The sequence below is a fragment of the Podarcis erhardii genome (genome assembly GCF_964252035.2).
Source record: "Podarcis erhardii genome assembly, chromosome: 6".
Lineage (NCBI taxonomy): Eukaryota > Metazoa > Chordata > Lepidosauria > Squamata > Lacertidae > Podarcis > Podarcis erhardii.
The window spans coordinates 31144802-31170309 of NC_138510.1; the positions used below are offsets into that span (position 1 = coordinate 31144802).

At 45.2% G+C, this 25508-nt stretch overlaps 1 protein-coding gene across 2 annotated transcripts in view; it reads right to left on the reverse strand.

Moving 5' to 3' along the window:
- The window catches only part of ACSS2 (acyl-CoA synthetase short chain family member 2), a 53007-nt gene extending 36498 nt beyond the window's left edge, over window positions 1–16509 (reverse strand). The window contains exons 1-2 of one of the 2 annotated variants that reach the window (XM_081864754.1): window positions 16265–16509; window positions 11559–11754 (exon numbers count right to left, since the gene is read on the reverse strand). In XM_081864754.1, coding sequence (XP_081720880.1) covers window positions 11559–11754; window positions 16265–16397 — 329 coding nt within the window. In that variant the 5' untranslated portion in view covers window positions 16398–16509. The remainder of the gene's footprint in view (window positions 1–11558; window positions 11755–16264) is intronic. The other variant, XM_081864755.1, reaches the window with a different exon arrangement.
- Window positions 16510–25508: the final 8999 nt, after the last annotated feature.

Below are 25508 nucleotides of genomic sequence, written 5' to 3' on the forward strand. Positions count from 1 at the left end.
TTTCAGCATTACCACATGCTTAGCTTTGGAGGACGCAGAACTTCTCCTCAATGTTCTTCTAATGCATCTTCTCCAGAGTGACCCTAGGAGCCATTTCTTAGTGCTGAATCACCTTTCACTCTAACTAGCTCTAATCAGCACAAAGGGTGAGAAGACTTCTTTCTCGGTGGCTAAAAAGTTCCCCTTTCATGACAATTGGGTGGTTCTAGGATGCTGGAGACTAGGACCCTGCTTCAGTAATTGCAAAATATTTTTGGACACTACCCGCCCCGCCCCCCATTACACATCCACAAAGCATGGTCCAAAGGTACACAATGCAGAAAGCTTGCTGCAATGAAATAGGTTTTGATCTGAAAACCCTCTGCTTGCTACTCTGAGTTTTGTAATGGAAGAACAGTGAAATATGACGGTAATAAAATAAACAGAACTCAAGCTCTTGTTCTACATTACTGTAGAAATACGAAGTCAGTATCTTTAATAAAAAGAAAGAAAAACGCCTATTAAACAAACATGTTCGGAACACAGCAAACATTGCCATCTCTTTTGAAGGAAGGATTTTTTTTACTAAAAGTGTTTGAGAGAAAGTCCATTCCCATCCAGCTGTGGTAGAAAGACCTGTTTTCTATTTCTGAGTTGGCACAAGCTCCACAAGTTAGCAAGAGTAACTATGAGAAGATAAGACTGCTTCAGTATGTACACTTGGTGAACACCACCTCTCATACATTGAGCAAATACATCTATACTTGTTTTACTTTGCTAGGTAAGCTTGTAAACACACTCTGGCCAAAACCATTCAGCCATATATGCAGATTACTGCTACACGAAGGATTGCTCCACATAAAACAGCAGGCAGACTAGAGGTCACCTGAAGTCTAAGCCACATGGCAGCAACACCAAAGAGAGAAGCATCTGTATGCACACCACACATACTGGCCAGGGCCATGAGGTGGTGAACACCATTGCACAGAAATAGTTTGTGGCAACATGGAGGAAGTTATGTGGTCAGTCACTGCACACAGACATCTTGATTAGCAGAGACATCTGTCAACATTCAAATCCAGTTCTACACAGCATCGACACTGCTGGTTATTTGCATGAAGTGGGCATTCATGTAACCCACCTGGCTCCTACATTGATTGGCTGCTCATTCAGTAAGGTAATATTCAGAGGTCCTTCAGGTGCCACCACCTTGAATGGTAAGGTGGGTGATGACTTCAGATAAGGCTTTTTCTCCAGTGGTTCCCACGTTTGGCAATATCCTCCCCAGAAATGCTTATCCTTTTAAGAACTGAGTTCAAAACTGCTACTTCAGAATTGGTTGAAAACTATAAAAAAAGAGCTGGTACCACCAGCATACTAACAGCTCTGGACAATTTATCCCAACAGCCTTACACAATGTTAAACAAAAATGTAAAGAGAATTACTTGATGAGGAAATGCCACAGGCTAGCTTCCCAGAATCTGAAACATCCTCTCCCTCAGCTAGTGCAGTGGATCAGTGGGTCAGTCTCTTAACCAGAAGGTTAGTTGTTCAAGTCTACCCAGGGATGGCTATGGGAAGTATTCCTGCATTGACCCAGGCATGGCTATGGGCAGTATTCCTGCATTGCAGGATGTTGGACTGATTGACTCTTGAGGTCCCTTCCAAGTCTACAATTCTATGATTCTATGATAGAATTTTCCATAGATAAGCCAAGAGTTAAACCACTCGAGGGCTGTTGCCTCATTTTCACCAGCCTCTGGAGCCAGCTCATCAAACTGTAAAGGTCTACTTCATTGTAAATCTTCTGTGAGAGACCAAATAAAATAGCCAAGTATGCTGTTTCCACTGTCAGACTCAAGACCATTCAAGCTGTGTGTCCCAAAATCAGGAAAAATCAAGTCGTAGGCATCACTGAGAAATACCTATAGTTGTACTTAATTAAACTTAATTAAACAAGGAAGAATAACAGTTGTTTAAACATTATGAACTGCCAACCACATTGTGTGAAAAGGATACCATTGCACAATGACATGTAACTGCCTAAGAGGCAGCACTGGCCCAAACACCAAGGGATTGCAAAACATGCATTATGGCACTCCCCCATCCCCTGGCACTCCTGCTAATAGCCTTAGATGGCATCTGATACTAAAGCGTTTTGGGGGTTTTCCTGTTGGGACTTCAGCAAAAAAAATTCCAGCACACATTACTTTTTAATCAGAGGCTATGGCAAGACTCATCTGTCCATATCCCGCTCATCTGTCCATTTTCCAAAACACTGGAGCTTAAACAAGGGCAGTGCATACGTTTAGCCAGCCCATCTGCTGGGTGTTACATAGTATGTTTTAGTTTTGAATAAATGGCATATTTTAATACACAAATGCCCATGGAACCAAACTAAGACGAAAAATGCCCTGAGTGCTCACTGGAAGGACAGATCGTGAAGCTGAGACTCCAGTACTTGGCCACCTCATGAGAAAAGAAGACTCCCTGGAAAAGACCCTGATGTTGGGAAAGATTGAGGGCACAAGGAGAAGGGGATGACAGAGGACAAGATGGTTGGATAGTGTTCTCGAAGCTACCAGCATGAGTTTGACCAAACTGCGGGAGGCAATGGAAGACAGGAATGCCTGGCGTGCTCTGGTCCATGGGGTCATGAAGAGTCGGACACGACTAAAAGACTAAACAACAACAAGCAGAGAAAACTAACTTGTTTAGGAAAGTATCCTAAACATTAGTGCACTCCTGCCTGCTATCCTGGCCGGGGCTCAAGGCATTGCAGGGAAAAACAAAATGCAAACTCCTAGTTGCCAGATACAGTATATTTTTCAGTAACATCAGAATAACAATGCAGAAAAATTCCCCCAAGTGCATGGCGCCTTCAACTGGCAGGTTGAGACTCAATATTGGGACACAAGGTTGGTCTCAACAGAAACAGCTGCTCTACAAATTTGTAATGAGAAACTAAGTTGGTGGGTTGGACGACTCAGAAAGCTGAAACCCACTAACATGATACATTAGCAAAAAAAGTAGCGAAAAGGATAAGTTGTCTCTGTATGTTTTGATAGATCACACACGTGTATGTTTAACTGCTTTTTAATTATTTTTTAATCCTATTTTAGCTGTTTCTATTTTATCTGTAAGCCACCTTGAGTCCCTGTCAGGGAAAAATGTGGGATATAAATAAATATTATAATAATATGTTGCATAGACAAAAACTGAGCCCCCAATGATTGACATGATTGCATCAAGAGATATATAAATTTGGTGAAAGGAAATAAAATAAACAACAGGCACAGCAGCCACCTGAAATGCAACCACAAGGAGAGGGCTCCAAGAAGCAAGCCATTTAATATGCAGCAGCACATCGTAGCATAGTTCCAAAGACTGCCACATGTCACCAGCCATTTTTTATGTGCAATCGCATGCCACTTCTCATCAACACTTTTACAATATGAAACAGCCTCCTTATGGTAAAATTTTAGCAACAAAATGCCACCACTGCTTCCCCATGTGATTTAATGTTCACCACCTTTACATTAAGATTCAGCTCATCACAACATAAGACCATATGTTTAATTAAAAGCAATTCTGGGACACTGACAGTTTACAGTCCCAAAGAACTGCCCAAACCGTTTAAGCAAATTGCACTCTGTTTATCTGGCCAACCCTCATTGACCACTTTCTACAGCATAAGATTGAACGAGGCCACTGATGTTGAGCAAACAGCTTTTTCAAGAACCCTCCCAGTTTCTTTCCCAAAATGTATACAACAGCATAAGAGAGTTGTCCATCAGGTTGGACTCATGCATATGTATTCTGTCTAGTTCTATTAGTTGTGCAGGAACTTAGCACCAGTAGGAGCAAAGTATTTTACTTCTCTACAACAACATGTTGTAGCTGGAAGTTTGCAGATTTCCCAACAGAGACCATCTCACATAGCCCAGATGGAACATAAGAGGAAATCTTCCAAAATGGCTCCAGAACGTGAGTGCATAAGTCCTCCACATCTGGCCCAAGATCCCAGAATTGTTCTGCAGAACCAAGTGGCTTTCTCCCACTCCTCCAAGCACCCTCTTGCATATGGATGTTTATATGTGGTTTCTCATAGGGAATTCACAATCCATTCAATAGGCTGGAAACGAACATGGCCAAAACAACACACTACAGATCAAAATGTCCCTTCTTTTTAAGTTCTGAGTTAAATATCCATCATTAAGAAACATAAATTTCACTTCATAAGTGCAATTCAGTTTTGCACAGTGTCACATATGATCCATCTGGGCTGTGTGTGAGCCTTCCAGGTGATTTCCAAACTTCTATGGGCATACAACTTATACCTCCAATTTATATTCGTTTATTTTATTCAATTTATGAGCAGCCTAATAAAAAGACATTTTCTGAGCAACATACACAGTAAAATTAACACACTGTGCAACTCAATAAAACCAGAAATCAATTTAAAAAACCAACTCAGCAATAGCACAACAATAAGCATATAAAATCTGGCACAGACACAAATCAAGCAGATGGTAAAATATTTTTTGCACTAATCTTACACTTTGGGACTACAGGTGGAGCAACAAAAAAATCACCCCAGAGTTATATAATGAAACCTGCACAGCCATAGCCATGTGGTTTCAGCCACTCTGGCAACATAGCTAACAGACTCACCAACCTCAATATAAGGAGCTCAGAAATGCTGGAAAAAAACAGCTCTCTGTAAGAATATGGCACTTTGCCCACATTTTAAATCACCAAGATTTAGCAATAATAATAGATGTGAAATACCCTCATCTGCTCCAAGACTGCCCATAAGAGGGTTTAGGGTTTTTCAGACACACAACAGTACATCATGCTCTGCCCTGCCACAGTACACCAGCTTTGAAGGCATTTGGCGTTTCTTTTAAATAAGCAGAACCAAGAACTCAACAACATCAACATTTTTGAAAATCAGTGTGCTTCTACAGACCAAGGACAAAACCATTTCTGTGAACTCTTACAAGTTCAGAACAGTTTCAACATCAGCCTGTTTTTTCTTTTCCCCACCCCCATTGCTCTACCTACCATCTGCAGATGCTGTAAAACCCTTTGCTGGTGCAGTGGTACCTCTGGTTGTGAACTTAATTTGTTCTGGAGGTCCATTCTTAACCTAAAACAGTTCTTAACCTAAGATACCACTTTAGCTAATGGGGACTCCCGCTGCCACTGCTCCGCTGGTGAGCAATTTCTGTTCTCATCCTGAGGTAAAGTTCTTAACCCAAGGTACTACTTCCGGGTTAGGGGAGTCTGTAACCCTAAGTGTTTGTAACCCAAGGTGTTTGTAGCCCGAGGTACCACTGCACTAATAAATGAATGGGAGTTGCAGAAGCACTTTGTTGCAATCTTGTGCAACTCCCAGTCATTTCAAAATGGCTTAGCCAAACACATACACTGTGAATAAGCTCCCTGCGAATAAGGAAGGGATTCTCCCCACGTGTGTTCTTGCAAACTGTGATCAGGCATAACCATTCATGTTAGCAGACTAACCGATGAGCTAGTGCATGAATATACAACTTCTCAATACCACAAAAGATCAACACCAACTGCTTGTTGTTACATCCATTCTCAATTACAGCACCCCACAGCAATACAATACTCAGCTAGCCATGTAGCCTTTTAAAGAAGTTCTTCAGTAGGAAAGTTCCTTCACAAACACCATGTACATGCTTCTAGAAATTGAATTGGGCCTCCAATTTAATCAGTATATGAGACATCTATGCTCCCAAGCTTATTACATTAGTCAGGCTGGCTTCTTACTCAATTTTAGTCTTGGCAGGTATCTTTGTGGATGAAATACAATTTATGTAATGAGATCTTGCAAGAACTAGAATTCTGAAGACAGCTAATTATGGAGAGAGAGAAAAAATATATGCCAAACACATACATTAAAAGTTGCAGGTTATATTTCTACTTCAGAACAAATGAAATGTCATCCCAGAGCAAAACAATGGTATTATCTGTCTTGTGTCCTGTTGACACATGCAAAGAAAAGCAAAATCTTTAGAAGGCAGCTGTACTGCAGAAAACTATCTGAAAAGCAGTCCAAGGCTGTTAGCAAAACTCTTTAGAATATTTGGCAAAAGATGGGAGGGGCTAGGAAAAGGCGGAAAGAGTCAAATCAAGGTTTGCTAATGCAGTATCTGTAATATCCTGTGGCAAGGAAGTAGAACACTGTTTGGTCTTGCAGTTTGGGTGGCTGAGAAGGAAGCAGCAACAAGCCAGCAGGAAGGCAAATAGGCATTCACGGATAAGAAGTGTAACATCAGAAAATGTGCCAAGTCTCCGTCCACCACTCTTTGTGTATTATTGATACCACAATGATGTCGGCACTAATTTAACACTACCAAAATTGTAAGACAGTGTAATAATGAAATGGAATCAGAAGGCAATAAAGTGTCCTATTTAGTTTCACCCATTCATAACTGGTTTCAAAGTTTGCTGTTTTTCCTATGCACAGCTGTCACCTGAACAGACTGCCAACAGTAGTAGCAGGCAAAGTACACAACACTAATGTCAAGACACAAGTTGTACTAAATGTTACAGAAAAGCAGGGGAAATTTGCTAGATTTTTGGCAGTGGCCACACATTTAGGACATAATCTACTTTCCTCTCATGCGCCCTAGCGTCAGAAAGTGGTGAGTTTAAGACCCACGCATTGCTCCAATGCTCTGATCTTACACAGCTGTTAGTTTCTATGGATCTAGAAGAACGGGACCTTGAAAATGCTTGTTTTGTTTGTTTTCTTTAAAAATGCATCTATATTGCCTAGCAGGTGACAGTATTTTATAGTGGAGATCAACCAACAAACCTACACCTAAAAACATCCACATGCCTGACACCTCTATTGTTACACCTCATATGGACATTGTACATCCGATGCTCATAATGCATATCATCTCAATTTAGTGGGAAAGACTCACTGTAGCCTCAGTTAAAGCTATTGTTAGAGTTCAAAGCACAAACTTAAAAGGGTAACTAACAGAAGCAGAACTATAATGCCGCTTTGCTTATATAATAAATGCCATACACATCAAGAAGCAGCACTTTCCTTTCAGGCTGAACCGGGACTTAATATACATCAGCAAAACAAAACAAGGAATACTGAAATTCAATTTTACACACTGTTCAAAGGATCAGATCAATATCAGGTCTTATCTAATGACCATTATTTGGCATGGATTATTGAAATGAAGCAAACAACAGACGATTCCATGTAAACGTTTTGCTTTTTATTCAGCATGATTTACAGCTCATTTAGCTAACAAAGAGCTCATGGTTTACACCTCATGCTTGCAACTAATGGTTAGTCTGTAGAGAGCTAAACCACAAACCCAGGTTTAGACCTCACACTGAGCCAAACTATGAGTTAGCATGGTGTAGCAAAAGACTGGGGAGGAGTGAAGTGGCCACAAACTCCTCTCCAGGGGCATGTACACTCCTGTGCTTGCATCAAGCCATGGATTGGCTTGGTGTGGGGTGAAAAGCAGGCCAATATGAACTCTGGAAAATACTGAAGAAAACCCATCATGACAATAGGAGTGCTACAGCCCAAATTTCCAAGGCAACCTCAAAAATACATTGTGACATTTCCAGTTCGACAACATTTGCCCAACCTCACTTCTTGCACCATGTAACACTTGTAGGATAGCAGCTTGGGATGGGCAATTTTGTATGTATAAGTGGCAGGAAGTGTAAGGGTTCATCGGTTTCTCCCCTCCCCTCACTCTACTACTTATTAGTTTTTCATGCTTTCATTTTATTTTTTAAAAAACAGGAATGCAAGGCTGTTCGCTAGTTTTTCACTTATCGTCTAGATTGAACCAAAGAACCATCTTCTCTGCAGTATCTTTCTGTGTTTGCAGGGCAAACAGCAACCCTTAAAAGGGAATCTGAAAAAGTGATAAGGTCTACATGTTGGTTTGGTGAACTGGAATGCACCAACCCCACGTACAAACACAGGAGTTGTGAACTTTCAAGTTTTGTGAAAGAATAGAATTTGCTCTCCCACAGAGCACCAGATTTACGCTCCAACATAAATCCTTATCTTAGATGTCAGATTGCATCTCAAAAGCAGCCCTTTCTGGGATTTCCCTCCAGATAAAGGCATTTTATCTCCTTACATACCAGAGAAAGAGAACCTCAGTCTAATTTATAAGCCATAATGGCAAATGTTACTCCTTGCCCATATGCAACCAGAGTGGTTTCATGCTTTGGAAACTCTTTTATTATCACCAAGGCTTCAAACTCATATCTTTTCAACTTTATGAGTTAGAAGTAAAGGGATACATTCTTTTTTAAAAAGAAAAAGAATAGAAATTATGCTCTGGTATATGCATTCCTGAGCACTTGTGACACGTGGCCCATAAGGGTGTGTGGAGATAGAGGTCCAGACAGAGCCAGTTCCCCATCCCTGATACAGGAGGACAGGAATTGCTGCCGTTGTCTTTGTTGTAATGGTAGGCAAAAATCTGGGACACAAAAGTGCAGTCCCCAAACAGAAACCAACACAATGAGAAGTAGATTTACAAAACATCAAATTGGAGAGACAAAACAGAATATAGTAAACAAATCCCAGAGATGTGGCCACGTTAGTCTGTAGCAACAATTCCAGAGAATGGTCTGAAGCTAAGCAGGTACAGTGGTAACTTGGGTTAAGTACTTAATTCATTCCGGAGGTCCGTACTTAACCTGAAACTGTTCTTAACCTGAAGCACCACTTTAGCTAATGGAGCCTCTCGCTGCCGCCGCACCGCCGGAGCATGATTTCTGTTCTCATCCTGAAGCAAAGTTCTTAACCCGAGGTACTATTTCTGGGTTAGCGGAGTCTGTAACCTGAAGCGTATGTAACCCGAGGTACCACTGTACAGGTCTGGTCACTGCCTGGATGGGAGACCTCCTGGGAACCACATGATGGAAATTCCATGATGAAAGAAAGGTGTGGTATAAGAAAATTTAAAAATACCAATTTATTATTATTTACAAACAAGTGCTTTATGTATTGTGTTAAATAAAATGAATACATACTATAGCCTATGTTTTCATGGGACAAATGCCACTTAACATCTTGATGGGATAGAAACCTAGTATATTGATTTAAGTCGCAGGTGTTTAAATTGAATTTATTGATATGGGTTAATTCTGTACTGGAGTTTCACTCTGAAGTTTCTTTGCTCAAGAATAGGCCTGGGTACCTTAAGGACTCTCCTTATACCATGGCCATTAACCAGGCCACACAGCTCACTAGCCCTGCTTGAGTGCTTTTGCCTGGCCAAAATGTGTCCTTGAATTGTGTTGATGCCTGCCTGGATGGAGAGAGCCATATGCACGTGTGTGCATAGAAACTTCGGGCTTTTTCATGGATGGAATGCCATCTACTTAAGAGCAGAATCTGTTGCTCCACCTGCTTTTTGCCTCTGGCCTGATCCCCACTGGCATGTGGCCTCTGGGAGGTTCCCCCTATGGAACACAGCCCCTTGAATGAAAAAGGTTACTATTTCATTCATTTCCTCTTGGAAGCAATAAGAAGTTAAAGAAACATGCTTGATTTCTAACCAGACCAAACAATTAAAAAAAACAACAACTGCTAGCAATAACTTCCCTTTACCTGCACCAAAGTCCAACAGTGCTTTGCTTCACAGGACTCCTGCATAATTAATGCCAGTGACTGCTTTATGAGGAGAAACCATTAGGGCAGCCTATAGGATTTCATGTTCCTTTCCCTTAATTCTTTGTTCTTATAGAATCACAGAATTCTAGTCATCTAGTCCAACCCCCAACAATGTAGAATCTTCTGTCCAATGTGTAGCTTGAACCCACGACCATGAGATTAAGAGCCTAACATAACAGCCTGACCATATATCAATATTGACATTTCCCAGGTAAGCATTAACCAGTATGCCTCTCATTCATGATCTGAAACCATCTCGAAGCTGACTTCAGATCGTGGGTTAAGTGGGACTCTTGGTTAACAGTTAACATTGCTGCTGACAGAACAGTCAACTGCAGTTAGGCCCAGGAGCCCAAATTTGAACTCTAGGGAGAGGGTGGGGAATAGAGAAGGGTGCAACCCTGCAGTCTGATCCAGATCTGTATGCTATTTATTACATTGCTCCTCCAAGAGCATCAAACAGTATGCATCTGTCTCACACTTTTCACAGCATCGGCAATGGCCCACAGTGAGCAGAACGTCAAGAATATTAACACTGGCAGTAGATCTCAGTAAAATGCCTATCTAAGGAAGTTACACCATTAAGTTCAGGCACAAGTTCACAATGTAACACAGGGTGGTGCAGAATCTCTTACAAAAATGCAAAGGAAACTCCTTCTAGAGATTCACTAAGGTGGCACAACAGAATCAGAAGAGACATCAGAGCAATTCTCTGCAGCCCACAACCAAGCACAGCAGCATACATGCAATATAAGCTCACAAATGAATGCCTGACAGTAACACTGGAACAGCTATGAAATCCAGATTCTGAAACTTCACCTGATTCCTTAATGAAATATGTATTTTTGCAGCCTGTTTATAGTCCTCACCTTGATCCTGGGATAGTCAGAAAACAATGTGACCAAACCAAAGGCACAACACCACTTGAACCATGAAGCATAATCAGAAGATAAAGACCTGCATCTAAAGCACTAATATTACGACAGCTGCAAGCCCAATACACTTGCTTAGGAGTACCGTCCCAGGAAGATCAGTGTGGCTTTCTTCCTAGTAACATAGATAGGAAATGTGGGGTGAATTCTGACTTTTCCATTGGCCTGTAAAGGGTGTAACAGCTAATTAAAGAAATAAGGAACTAGAACTGTCTCAGAAAGAAAACAAATTGCATTAGTGTCCCTTGGCACAGGAACAGACTGAGCGCTATTACGGAAAGGGGAAAAAATGATATCACATTTATGAGTCTCCTTGAAAAAGGCAAAAAGCAGAGCGGTATCGTGAATGCTAATGAAGTTTGGTGTACTTCCTGGATGAGGGCAGCAAATACTTCCTGCATCAAATGCCACATCTCACCTTAGAATTTCTGCACTTCAGTCAAGCATCTAAACTTCACAATGTCAGGCTCTGTTCATGGGTGGGAAAGAGCTAGCATTTTAAAAGCACCATGGTATAACTCCCAAATGCAACAGTCAACTAGAGGGCATCAAGCTGGCAAAGGCTGTACCAAAGATATTTTTTTAAAACTAAACCTAAAATTTACCCTTTTAAAATTGTGCGCCTTGTAGACTTTTTTCCCAGTCACGCTCACGCTAATGCAGGAATGTGAAAACTGTGGACTTCCAGATGTTAGGGGACTCCTGCTCCCATAATGCTTGATCCCCGACCATGCTGGCTGGGGCTGATGGGAGTTGGAGTCCAAAAGGATCTGGAGGATTTCAGGTTCACCAACACTGCTCTAATGACACAATCCTCATTCTCTTGTCATTTATGTCTCCTGTCTCTATACTCGGCTGCCAACACACAATGATACCACAGCAATGTTCTTAATTCTATGTTTACAAGAGGGTTTCCTTGATTGAAATAAGAATGTTACCAGTAAAAAGCTATTTTGTCCCCAAGTTTATTCTCGTAGACATTTCTGTCCAATAGATTGTAGCAAATGTTGGTTGTAGCCCCTTTCATCCATTCAATAAAGATTTTCCCTTTTGTGACATCAAAGTTGTACTGCAGAAATGGTCCAGTATGTTGGCTCCTCCAGTAAAATTCTTTGGCAATGTCTCCCCAAAATTCTGCAAGATAAAAAAGATAAATAAATAAAACACCACATTCAAACTTAAGACCATTCTATATGGTTTAAGGTACCAACAAAAGCATGCACGTAGCCAAGAGTGGGCAAGGAGGGGCAGCTACTCCCCTAAATCAAAAATCAATAAAATACATGGCAAACTGTGGTTCTTCCCCCTGCAACAAAAGGCCTGCCTGCTCCCCTAACAAAAATCCTGGCTATGCCCATGAACACAAGGCAGATGCTGGACTGGTTCTATTTAGGGGAAAGACTTAGGCTGAAATCCTACAATTACCTAGAAGTAAACCCCACTGAAAATAAGTGGAACTTATTTCTGATTAGTATGCATAGGATTGTGCTACTCTGTAAACTCTCTTGCAGAATTTAATAATCCCATCTTCAGCATCTGGGGTTCATTCACTTGCCCATCTTCCAAAGTGATACAGGCCATCATCTGCCACCAATCCCCTTTCACATTCTGCATGACAAGCAGCACAGTCTCCATGCAAACAAACACACACACACACACACACACACACACAAAACACCCTGGCACTAGAAATACAGGAAAGTCAGGAGAAGGTACATTTCACCCTCTCAGGACACTCTGCAAGAGACTAAAGCAAAGAAACTTCAAAAGATAACTGCTAGTGAGACTGCTAGATTACAATATATCAAGAGATTTAATGCCATCACTTGAGGATTGTTATAGATAGGTAGCCGTGTTGGTCTGCCATAGTCAAAACAAAATAAAAAAATTCCTTCCAGTAGCACCTTAAAGACCAACTAAGTTAGTTCTAGGTATGAGCTTTCGTGTGCATATCTGAAGAAGTGTGCATGCACACGAAAGCTCATACCTAGAACTAACTTAGTTGGTCTTTAAGGTGCTACTGGAAGGAATTTTTTTATTTTGTTTTGACTTGAGGATTGAACCATGACGATGGATTTCTCACATACTATGCATGCTAATTGGCTGATAGATGTGGGTATCTGTTTATCAGTGACTGTTTCATGAATTGCCATTAATTACTTATCATCAGATATTTTTCTGCATTTATGTTTTCTGTTACTTCACTTTACAATTCCTCATCATCATCGTACACCCAAAAAAACCCCGGATATGCATTAACTGTAACTAAGGATAGTACTTTTAGCATCTGGAAAAATGGACTGTAGTCCATACAAAATTATGCCAGAATAAACTAGTTAGTATTTAAGGTGCCACAAGACACTTGGTTTTAATGCAAAAGATGAACACAGCTACTTCTCCTCTGGAAATTGTTACTAGAAAACTCTATTACTTAATCTATGTTGACACACACATGCTTTAGACAAGACTTCTTCTGTTTTCATGCAGAAATACTGTACTTGAAACATCCCCACACTCCAAAGGGCTAGCCTAGATAGTTTGTTACAAGAAAAACCTCCCAACCTTTGGGTGCCTTACTGGGTGCGGGAGAAGCATGTTTTAGTTGACAAAAACTTATTTCACAAACAGTAAATCTGTTAGCCTTTAAAGCTGATACAAGGCTGGAAATTTCAAATACAAAAAAATCAAGAGAGGTTGTGACCGAAAATAATGTCCAATAAAATCCTGATTACATAAAGTGTCTTTCACAGTCACTAGAAACACACCCCAACACTGTCTGTGTCAGCTTGAGAAATATACACAAAATTTACACAAGAGCAGCATTGATACATTAGATTGTATCTTGGCACAGTATACCACAACTTCTGTACTAATGACACAAAGGGCCATTGATACTTCCTCATGCTGAAGGTTAGAGAAATGTCACATATGGAAACCTGCCAAACACTACTTATTTGAATATACCTGGGTGCTTCAGGCATAAACAGACAGACAGCACTTCAACCCAGTAAATTTTAGATCAATGGGGGTGAATCCAAGAATGCTTGTCCATACTATCTTGGAAGCTGCCTTATACAAAGTCAAACCATTGAGCTGTCCTGAACAGTATTTCCTATACTGATTGGCAGTTGATCTCCAGGGTTTCAGGTGGGATGTCTTTCCCAGTCTGGGATTTAACCAAGAACATACTGCATGCAAACCAGATGCTGTACCACTGAGCTAAGACACTTCCCACAATCCATCAGCCCCTATTTGCCTTTTTAAAGTACACTGCTGTAACCATGCAGCTGAGCACATCTGAAGTTGTGACTTCTTTAACAAAAGCATAATTATTGTATCTGCATAAAACAATGAAAAGACAGCAGCCGTCTAGGTAGACCACTTCCAGCAAGAGCCTCCTAGAAATTACAATTACTCCAAACTGTACAAATATAAATTGCACCCATCAATTTTACTGCTCACCGCTGGTTCACCTGTTCTCCACTAAATCAGCACTACAACACTGTATTTCATATTGCTATAAAACTTCAGTACTCCCTAAACACTGACAACTTTATACCCACAGAACTCAAAGAGATAGAAAGAATTTCTCTCTCTCTCTCTCTCCCTCTCCTGTGTTAGAAGTCTTGTAATAAGCATTCAAATAAGAGGCTTGGGATAATGATGCAAGCTCAGAATGCAGCATCACTGATTATCCAAATTGTTGTCAGCTACACAACTTGCCCAATCTGACCAGGCATTTTCACATGTATGCATCCTGTTGAACTGGTCCAAAAGCCCCAATAGGAAGCAAAAGTGCCATACTGGCTAGAACTGTCCCTAACAAGCATGCATTTGTATCTATGAGAACACAGATGTGGTTCTGTGGTCTGATTCACAATTTCAGCGATCCTTCACTTTTGTACTGCCAGACTGCCAAATGCTAAATGCAAACGGCCACAGTTCAGTGGTAAGGCATACAATTTGCACGTGAAAGATCTCAGGTTCAGTCCCTGGCATCTCCAGGTAGGGCTAGAAGAGTTCTGGAGAGCAGCTGCCAGTCAGTGTAGACAACAGTGAGCTAGATGGACCAATGGACAATTTTGGTTGTGCAACAGGGCTGGGGAGTGGACTTTTTGCAGTAAGGAAAGTGATGGGGAAATGCACTGAAAAGTGTGAGATAATAACTGCTTGGCACAATGTCAGATAACCTTCCAGCAAACAAATCATAATGAATTCTCAGTTGCATAACTTCCCCACAAACTTTATGCAAAAAAGATGAATCCTCAGTACACAAAAAAGATGAATCCTCAGTATCAAGAGAAGTACTGCTGAAGTTATTGCTATACAACACAATCTACCCAGATGGCATGGTGATGCTATCATTTTCCCAAGGATTTTTCCTCTACAAATAAAACTCAAATGTTATTTGCCCAACTACTACCACAGTTCTGGAATCCAAAGGCAAACCAGTCGCTATACAACACTAGGAGAGTGCCATATATCCCATGCAAACCTATTGGAAGCCCCCAGAACCATCACAATATGATTCAGGTCAGGTACTGTTGCTAGCTAACACAGCCCAGGATTTTGCACAATATGGACCCAGGCCTCACAAATCTCCCCCTCTCTCTCTCTCTCACACACAGAGAGAGAGAGAGAGAGCAGAATTGCAAGATTACCACCTTCTTCCACTACTCACAGAGGGCTTAACTTGTGTAACATCTAGCCAATGATCATATTTGGGGGAAAATTACCCCAGGTGTTGTGCATTTAGCACATACCCCTGACTGAATTATCAAGCAATGTTAGCTCAGCGCCGCGCATTTCCACAAGGGAAAAGTCTGCTGAGCTTGGCATGCTTGCAAAAGCGGTAGCAAAGCTCTAGGAATTTACAAGGAAAACTCATGTACACAGTTGGGCATCACCCAAACTGCTAACACAGTACTGTCTTCCAAGTAACACGGTCGCTTTCTTACAACACAGGACCCCCTGGCCTCCCAAGTATTGAGCTTAGACGCATCCCTTGCTTCAGTCTCCAACAGAAGTTCAACAGCAGAGAAGGACTCTGCCTTGTATCTTTGCGGAAACTCTAACTAGCGTGACGCTGATGCTTGCGAGCGTTAGCATGCAACAGCCTTGACTTGAGGCTGGGGTGCCCACGAAGGCTGCCCCACCGCGTGCACATTCGCGCGGGGGGGGGGGGGGGACGGACCACCCGGGCAAAGTAAGACGAGCAGGGAGATGCGTCGGTTGCCGCCACACCTGTTGCCACCCGAAGGCTCCCGAATGGAGCACAGCAACCTGAGCAGCCCGTCCAGAGGGTACCACCCACCGGGGCAAGCAAGGGCACAAGGCCCCGAGGGACTCCTCTAAAAGCTGCGGGCCGAGCAGCGGCGCATATCAAGAAGGAGCTGGCGCCGAGTCGGAAAGGGCGTGGAGGAGAGAGAGCCCTGCAAGCCCACGAGGAAGGAGAAGATGGACCCGGACCAAGTCGCCCTTGGGCAACTTCGCACACGGCGGCCGCCGCTCTCCCCCTGCCAAGCCGCCTGCCTCCTCCTCCCCGCCCTTGGCACGGCGGCCGGCGAGCGGCACGGGCCTGGAGGCTGGCTTCGAAGCTTGCCCGGGAACCTCGCGCCGCGCCGGGGCCTGGCCCCTCGCTCACCCTGCGGCTCCTCCACCGAGCGGCTGTAAAGCTCCCGGTACTTTTCCAAGGAAGGCACATGCGCCTCCCGAGCCAGGTCCCGGGGCGCCCGGTACACCCCGCCGGCGGCGCACTTCTCGTCGGGCAACACCATCTCGTCGGGCTCCAGCCGAGAGAGACAGCGAGACGGGGCTGAAGCGGCGAGCGGCCAGCGAGTGAGCAGGCGGCGGGCGCCTCGACTAGGAAACACCGCTGTGGCACCGCCTCCTCCAGCCTCAGGAGGAGGAGGAGCCGGGGAGGCGCCGGCGGGAAAGGGAGGGAGCCGCGCCAAGCTCCGCCCAGGCCTGGGCCCGCCGCCGCCGCCGCCGCCGCCGCCGCTGCTGGGAGGCCCGCCTTGGCCGCAGGCCGCAGCTACCGCCTGCTCCTTTGCCTCAAACAGAGGTGAGGCAAAGCTGGGTTCTAACCTCCACCCAGTTCACTGCCCGACCTTGAGCCAAGTATTCCAGTTATGGCCTTGCCTAGTTTTAAGGATGAAATGAGAGGAAGTAGAACCACGAGGCAGTGTCTACAGGTAGGTCCTGGTGGAACTTAGAATTTGGACAGGATTGGGCTGAACGGTCTCTTCTGCAGGTCCTTAAAAGTGTGCTCGACCATAAAGAGAACAACTTTGAAACATGAGATACTCCTCCTGCCCTCCAAAGCATCTTCAAATGCCCAAAGACCAAATTAGAGGTAGCTTGGGAGTTCTGTGGATAGGATCTTGTTTAAATAAGAAGAAGTTTCAAAGGGAGCAATTCTAATTGTCAGGAGTTAGGGGAGCGGGTTACCCCTTCCTAAATGCTTTTTTTCTAATTGACCCCTCCTCACAAGCTGCAACATACCGCTGCCACCCCCATGCACAAAACCGCCTTTGATACAATGATAGCAAATCTTGTGGCACCTTCAAAGCTTTCAAACTTTAGGTTGCAGCCCTGTATATATTTACCTAAAAGTACCGTAAGTCTCGCTGAATTGAAAGGAGCTATCATCTGAGTAATTATGTACAGGACAAGATTGTTTTAGCATAAGATTTAATGAACTGGAGTCCATTTAATCAGATTTATGAAGTGAAGTCTTCAGTTGGCAGGTATATATGCATATGGGTGAAAAGAAAAATATGTAGTTTTAAAGATATCACAAGATTCTCTTGTTTTTACTGCAACACCTGAGTTGGTTCACACATCATGCTTGCCAAACTATAGCTTAGCACAAACATGCAAGTATGAGGGTTTCTGGAGAGGAGATGGCCACTGTGCTCCTCCCCTGGTCCTGCTACTTCTGCACTACCGCAAGCTAAGCATGGTTTGCCTTAGCACGTGACGTTGTCCAAATCCAGGTTTATGGTTGGTCTCCTCCAGCAAGGAGGATGGTACATTAAGCCAAACCATGACTTAGCTAACAGCAGCACATCAGCAGCCAGACTAGAGAAGGAGCAGAGCAGACAGGATCTTTTTCTCTCCAAGAGCCTTCAGGTTCATGCATTTGCGCTAAGCCATAGTTTAGCACTGCCGGGACTCATAACAGAGTAGCTGGAGGACAGGTGCTCAGAGGCCAGAGAAAGAACTGTGCATGGAGGGGGTTCTCCCATTTGCCGTTCTTTAGGCTTCCTGAGAAATTATCCTAATCAAATGTGTTGTGGCCTGAAACTGTGTATGTGGACAGCAGCAGACACAGACTAAGGAAGTTCCATCAACCTTGGTGCCTTAACCCGAGGTACCACTGTAATAGTTTTATTGTGCATTTCTGTTACATTTGTTGTTTTAGTTTTCTGTACACCCCACTTAAGTAAAATTTTGTATATTAATCGGTCTACAAACAGTCAAAGTATATAAAGTGCTGCTGAGCCTCTCCTGCTGTTTCTGCCGTGGGAACATTGCTAAATCATGAAAGAACACAGCAAATAACCCTTTCAACATTGAATTTACTGCCTAGCCAACAGAGAGACATTTAAGGTTCAGAGCACAAAACTAATGTAAAGAAATGGATTAAAAATAAATAAATGTAGCCTCACATTTAAAATGAAAAACACAACAGCCTTACCATCAGGCAGAGTTCACTGATGAGACAAGCGCCTTGGGCAGCAGCAGCCCCCAGCCATTCCTTTCAGTAGGAAGATAGAGCTGTGTTTGGAGAGTACTGCACTCCCTAAACTAGCCTTCAGGTGTCTTGGAGGGTGCTGTCCTGTTGCCAGTGTTGGAGTAAGATTCAGCTGCCAGCTGGGATGGAGAGAAGCATCATAGGGCTTTTGGCAATAAGGAAAGTGACAGAAATATGTAGTGTGGGATAACACTTGCTTTGACACAAGTCTAGCCTCCCCACAAACAAATTGGAGTGAATGCTCATTAAATGGCCAACACCATCTAAACTCCCTCCAAACAAATCAGAAAGAATGCTCAATGAACAGGTTGTCTGGCAGCACCTTCTGTTCAACGTTTCAATGAGGCTGGACCCAGGAATTCACATTTGGCACACTGCGCCTGAGAAAAGTTCATTCTCTCCAGAACTATGACTCAGCAATGGCGTGATTCACATATAGGACGCAATTCAAAATCATACCACCTTTCTTTCACAATGGAGAGCCTGGCACCAGCTTCCTAGCAGCAAAGGCCAGGTTAATGCTGGACAGTAGCAACCTAGAAGTTAGCAAAGTTCATTGACATCTTCTTAGCAGCACTTCATAGCAGAGTGCTATACTAGGAGGTCTTTAACTGTGATCCACAGACCACCAGTGGTCTGTGAGTGTCATTCAGCTGGTCTACAGTGTGTCTGTGTATTTGTGGTTGAAGACTGGAGATGGTGCATCCATTGCATTAAAATATTCATGTTGATTTTGAATTGTATTTGACTTGCTTCTTATATTTCTTATCTTGTATTGCAATTTGAATTCCATGGAACACAATGAAATACAATAAAAGAAGTATCCAGCACAGAACATAACAATTGCTATGAAAAGGCAGAACAATAGTTAAGGGGTCTGCCAAGTCCCTCAGTAAATTTCAAGTCGTCTTTGGTGGCAACAGTGGGGAGTTTGAGGAACACGGACCTGTACTTTGGCACGGTGTGATCCCTTCCTTGTCTTCTTGAACTACAAGAGCTGTCAGCTGCCAGTCTCCAACTTTCGGTTTCCAGAGGAATTGTCTGTTCATCTTTTGAAGTGATATACGTCACCTGTGCCCTTCTGCTTTCTGCACAGACAAGCAGGTCAAGGATTGGGCACCTGTGGTGAACAGAAAAAAACAAGCCACTGACTGAGCCCACCAGGATCTTTGCACATTCCCCTCCAAGTTCTGTCCTGAAGCCAGCTCACATCTGGATATGGGAAAGGGCTCCTTCTCTACCCACTCTAATGTGACAAAGAAACAACCCATATGGCAGTGCCAAAGCCTTTATTGAACAGCATCTGGAACAGATGAGATCATAAAAAAGCAAAGGCATGGGTAGGATTGCCAAGTCGTCTCTTGGACATTGATTTGACAGGCAGCAGAAGAGTAGTTGCCGTCTCCCTCAAGTCACCACGAGCAGGTTAGGAACCCTTTTCACAGTATAGCTGTCTGACATGGAGCATACAAGGGTGCAGAGCTTGCCTGGAGCAAGCAGGTCAACAGCAGCAGCAGGGAGCTTAGGGCAAATGCACACCATACATTTAAAGCACATCCAAGCACATGACTTCCCCCAAAGGATCCTGGGAACTGTAGTCTGTTAAAGGTGTCAGGAATCATAGCTCTTTGGAGGAACTATAGTTCCCAGTATTCTTTGGAGGAAGTCATGTGCTTTAAATATGCATTGCGTGTGCTTTAAATGTATGGTGTGGAACTGCCCATTGTCACTGTTGCTGGTCAGAGTTTCTTGGGGAGAGGGATTGATAGTTAAACCACTCTGAACTGTAGCTCTGTGAGAGAAATAAGGGTCTCCTGGCAGCTCTCAGCACCATTAATAAACTACAATTACCAGGATTATTTGTAGGAAGCCTCCTTGACTGTTTACAGTGGCATGATACTCTTTTGAATGTGTAGTGCAGACGGGGCCCTGCTTGAGGTGCTGAGTGACATCACATTCTAAGCTCTGCTGTCATAGAAGGAAGTGGGCACAGTTAAAAAATAAAATAAAATCCCCTCCCACTGACTTCCATGGGAAGGAAATTACATACACCAGCTCTTTACGTGTTGCAAAGTTGTGCAGTCAGTGTGAATGTGTTGTTGCAATGAAGGATGTGACATAACTACATTATGCCCATGATGCACTCACATCCCCACCCGGGTTATGCTTGCTCTGTTGCTGTTACTTCACCAGTAGAATATCTATGCCAGCAAGAGGGCTTTTTGTTGTGCTGCTGGAATACCACAAGAGTTCCATTGGCATATTAATATTATTTATTAGTAGTAGTAATAGTAGTACCCTTCCCATCTGACTGGATTGCCCCAGCCACTCTGGGCGGCTTCTAGCATATATAAAAACATAGTAAAGCATTAAACCTTAAAAAGCTTTCCTATACAGGGCTGCCTTCTGCCAGCAGTGTCATTCTACTGGCATAGCTCTGTCTCTACCAGCAGAGTAGCACTTATGCTACTTCCCTAAGGCAGGTCAGCCCACATTAACTGCAGCATAACATTGTGCCTTTACACCAGTGTTTCCCAACCGGTGTTCCGCGGCACACTAGTGTGCCGCGGGACGTCGGCTGGTGTGCCGTGGGAGGGAGGCGGGCGAGTCGGGCGGCGAGAGGCGGGGCGGCGGCGACGAGCACACGCGGGGCGGGGAGCGAGCTCCCTCCCACATCCCATCGCCCCGTGCTCCGCGCTGGTGTCCGCAAGCCTTGCGCACCCGGGGGATCTCCCCCCGGGAGCGCAAGGCTTGCGGGCAGCAGCGCGGAGCACGGGGCGCCCTCCAGAGGACGCCCCGTGCTCCGCGCTGGTGTTGGCCAGCCTTGCGCACCCGGGGGATCTCCCCCCGGGAGCGCAAGGCTTGCGGGCAGCAGTCTGCAGCGCGGAGCACGGGGCGCCCTCCGGAGGACGCCCCGTGCTCCGCGCTGGTGTCCGCAAGCCTTGCGCACCCGGGGGATCTCCCCCCGGGAGCGCAAGGCTTGCGGGCAGCAGCCTGCAGCGCGGAGCACGGGGCGCCCTCCGGAGGACGCCCCGTGCTCCGCGCTGGTGTCCGCAAGCCTTGCGCACCCGGGGGATCTCCCCCCGGGAGCGCAAGGCTTGCGGGCAGCAGCCTGCAGCGCGGAGCACGGGGCGCCCTCCGGAGGACGCCCCGTGCTCCGCGCTGGTGTCGGCCAGCCTTGCGCACCCGGGGGATCTCCCCCCGGGAGCGCAAGGCTTGCGGGCAGCAGCCTGCAGCGCGGAGCACGGGGCGCCCTCCAGAGGACGCCCCGTGCTCCACGCAGGTGTCCGCAAGCCTTGCGCACCCGGGGGATCTCTCCCCGGGAGCGCAAGGCTTGCGGGCGGCAGCTGGCAGCGCGGAGCACGGGGCACCCTTCGGAGGACGCCCGGTGCTCCGCGCTGGTGTTGGCCAGCCTTGCGCACCCGGGGGATCTCCCCCCAGGAGCGCAAGGCTTGCGGGCGGCAGCTGGCAGCGCGGAGCACGGGGCGCCCTTCGGAGGACGCCCCGTGCTCCGCGCTCGTGTTGGCAAGCCTTGCGCACCCGGGGGCGCATGGGGCGCCCTGAAACAGAGGGTTCCCCATGCTGCGGACTGTAGCCTGCCGCCGGACGCGCGGGGCGCCCTGAAGCAGAGCGCCCCTCGCGCCAGGCAGACATGGGCCAGCCCCACAAGCTCGGGGGACAGCGGGGAGGCGCAGCACCGCCATCCCACTGTTCCCCGACCTGGTTTTTTGGGGGGGAAATAAAGGAAAAAAAAATTTCCTTTATTTCCCCCCTCAAAAAAGTAGGTGCGTCCTATGGGACGGAGCGTCCTATGGGACGAAAAATACGGTACTTACTATTTCATAATAAAGTATTTATAAAATACTTTCTTTGTGTTTATTTGATTCCTATTAAAGAGAGTTACTTTATATATAGTCAATATAGGCACAGAGTTAATTTTTTAAACATTTTCTAATGGTGGTGTGCCTCGAGATTTTTTTCATGAAACAAGTGTGCCTTTGCCCAAAAAAGGTTGGGAAACACTGCTTTACACCATAAACCTAAAACCATTATGTGGTAGTACATCCCACTTAAATAAATGGGTCCTCTTCCAAAGTAAATATATTTAGGCTCAGAGTGCCATTCTCTTTTTAGCAGATGAGAAGCCTTTGCCTGGAGATAACCTTACTATGTTCAGCCAAACACCTTGGCTAAAATAAGCCTTGCCTAATATCACACTACATTTTGTAATAAGCTGGCCGCAAATTATTAACAGGGAAATAACTTGTCCTGGGATGACACTTATATTTTTTTTCTTGTTTGTTTCATATTTTTATTCCAGGAGTTAAGACATACTAATCTAGAAAAGAGATTTTTGTCTGGTCTGATGTTTTTAGCTCTTTTTTTCTTGTTGCTGCTCCTGCTGGCTGTGCACTGTTTATTACAGCTGTAAGCTACAATAGCATGGATCATGAATTGTCTTCATAATTTTCTGCATATCATTTGTGAGAATTGCAGAATATACAAGTCACTGGGTCACCCCTTCCTGTTAACTCCTTCCTTTGCCTGTCAATTGTGATGCTGCAGATTCCCAAAGCACCAATCCTGATTAATTCACTGTGCACTTTACAAATCAACATATACCAAAAGAGAGAGGACCCTGCCATGATTGATTGATTTTTTTAGGCAGGGTAGTTGCACCATCTACTCTCCATCATCTGCCAGGAACTGGGCACAACTAGAAATACCCCAGCAAGTCACTGACTCTCTAACTGACCTGCTAATCACTCTCTGTATTTTAAACAGGGAGAGTAACCCCATTGTTTTCCTTCAGCTCCTCCTGTGTGTTTAGCAAATCCAATGACTACATACACTCTTTGATCCTATCCTAAGACAAAGACAGTTGCTGCAGCTCTCAGCATCTTCCTAGCAGGCCACCAGGATGGGCAAAGTCAGATTCCCTGATAAACTTTGACATATCAACACACTGTAGATCATCTGCCACCTGCTGGAGCAATTAGATCTCAGCATGTAAAGGTAGAGGATTTGCATAATCTTCTACTGAATTTCTTACCCTTCATCATAAGGTCCCAGGGCAGGTTACAACAATTACAAGTATTAAAATTAGTTAGAAGAATGATCAGAAGAATAAGGTAAGTCCCAAAATATGTTTATTTCAAGTGCCAAAGGTCAGGGCAAAAAGGTATGTCCTCTACATGTGGCAGAAGCTGTACCATGTTGATGCTAGACACATGTCTGTAGGGAGGGAATTCCACAATTTAGGGGCTGCCACAGAGAAAGTCCTCTCTTTTGACACCATTCCCCACACTTCAGAGGGTGAAGGAACTCTCAAGAAAACTCTTTGTGCTAATCTTAACACCCAATAATAATAATAATAATAAATTTTATTTATATCCCGCCCTCCCCAGCCGAAGCCGGGCTCAGGGCGGCTAACAACACTAAAACAATACAACATTATAAAACATTATAAAAATGAGTTAAAAACAAAATTAATGGCAACCATAAGCTAAAGTCTTGAAAAGATTGCCAAAGGAGGGAGTCAGGCTGCGCCCTAACAAAAGGCCAGGTGGAACAGCTCTGTCTTGCAGGCCCTGCGGAAAGATGTCAAGTCCTGCAGGGCCCTTGTCTCTTGTGACAGAGCGTTCCACCAGGTTGGAGCCGCAGCCGAAAAAGCCCTGGCTCTGGTTGAGGCCAGCCTAACCTCTCTGTGGCTTGGGACCTTCAAGGTGTTTTTATTTGAAGACCGTAAGTTCCTCTGTGGGGCATACCAGGAGAGGCGGTCCCGTAGGTACGAGGGCCCTAGGCCGTATAGGGCTTTGAAGGTTAAAACCAGCACCTTAAACCTGATCCTGTACTCCACCGGGAGCCAGTGCAGCTTGTATAGCACCGGATGAATGTGATCTCTAAGCGAAGACCCCGTAAGGAGTCTCGCTGCGGCATTCTGCACCCGTTGGAGTTTCTGGGTCAGTCTCAAGGGCAGCCCCACGTAGAGCGAGTTACAATAATCCAGTCTGGAGGTGACCGTCGCGTGGATCACAGTGGCTAGGTCAGGGCGAGAGAGGTAAGGAGCCAACTGCTTAGCTTGGCGGAGATGAAAAAATGCCGCCTTTGTTATAGCTGCAATCTGCGCCTCCATAGAGAGGGAGGTATCGAAGATTACACCCAAACTCTTAACGGATGGTGCTGGCACTAATTGCACCCCCGCAAGAGATGGGAGTTGCCCCCTCAGTCCCAAGTCGTCCCGTCCCAGCCAGAGGACCTCTGTCTTCGAAGGATTTAACTTCAACCGGCTCCCACGAAACCATCCAGCCACAGCCTCCAAGCATCTGATCAGTGTGTCTGGGGCCGAGTCCGGGTGGCCGTCCATCAACAGATAGAGTTGGGTGTCATCAGCATACTGATGGCAGCCCAGCCCAAAACTCCGGACAAGCTGGGCGAGGGGGCGCATAAAGATGTTAAAAAGCATCGGGGAGAGTATTGCACCCTGGGGCACACCACACACCAAGGAGTGGCGGGATGACAATTCCCCCCCAAGCGCCACCCTCTGTCCCCGACCAGAGAGAAACGAGCGCAGCCATTGAAGGACTGTGCCCTGGATCCCCACGTCGGCAAGGCGGTGGTCTAGGAGTTCGTGATCGACCATGTCGAAGGCTGCTGACAGGTCTAGAAGAATCAGCAGCCCCGACCCGCCTCGATCCAGCTGCCTGCGGAGATCATCTGTTAGGGCGACCAGAGCCGTCTCGGTCCCATGACCAGCGCGGAAGCCGGACTGGAATGGATCCAGAGCTGATGTTTCATCCAGAAACCTACCAAGCTGTTCAGCAACCGCTCTCTCAATCACCTTACCCAGGAATGGAAGATTCGAAACCGGGCGGTAATTGGATAGATCTAAAGGATCTAGTGATGTTTTCTTTAAGAGCGGGCGCACCACTGCCTCCTTCAGTTCCCCTGGGAATGTCCCAGCGCCAAGAGACAGATTGATGATATCCCCCAGGGGGCCCCGCACCTCGTCTGGACACGCTCTAATCAGCCAGGATGGGCACGGGTCGAGAGGACAGGTGGTGGGCTTTCCAGCTCGGAGGAGTCTGTCCACATCAGCTGGGGATATCCAGTCAAAGTGGTCTAATAC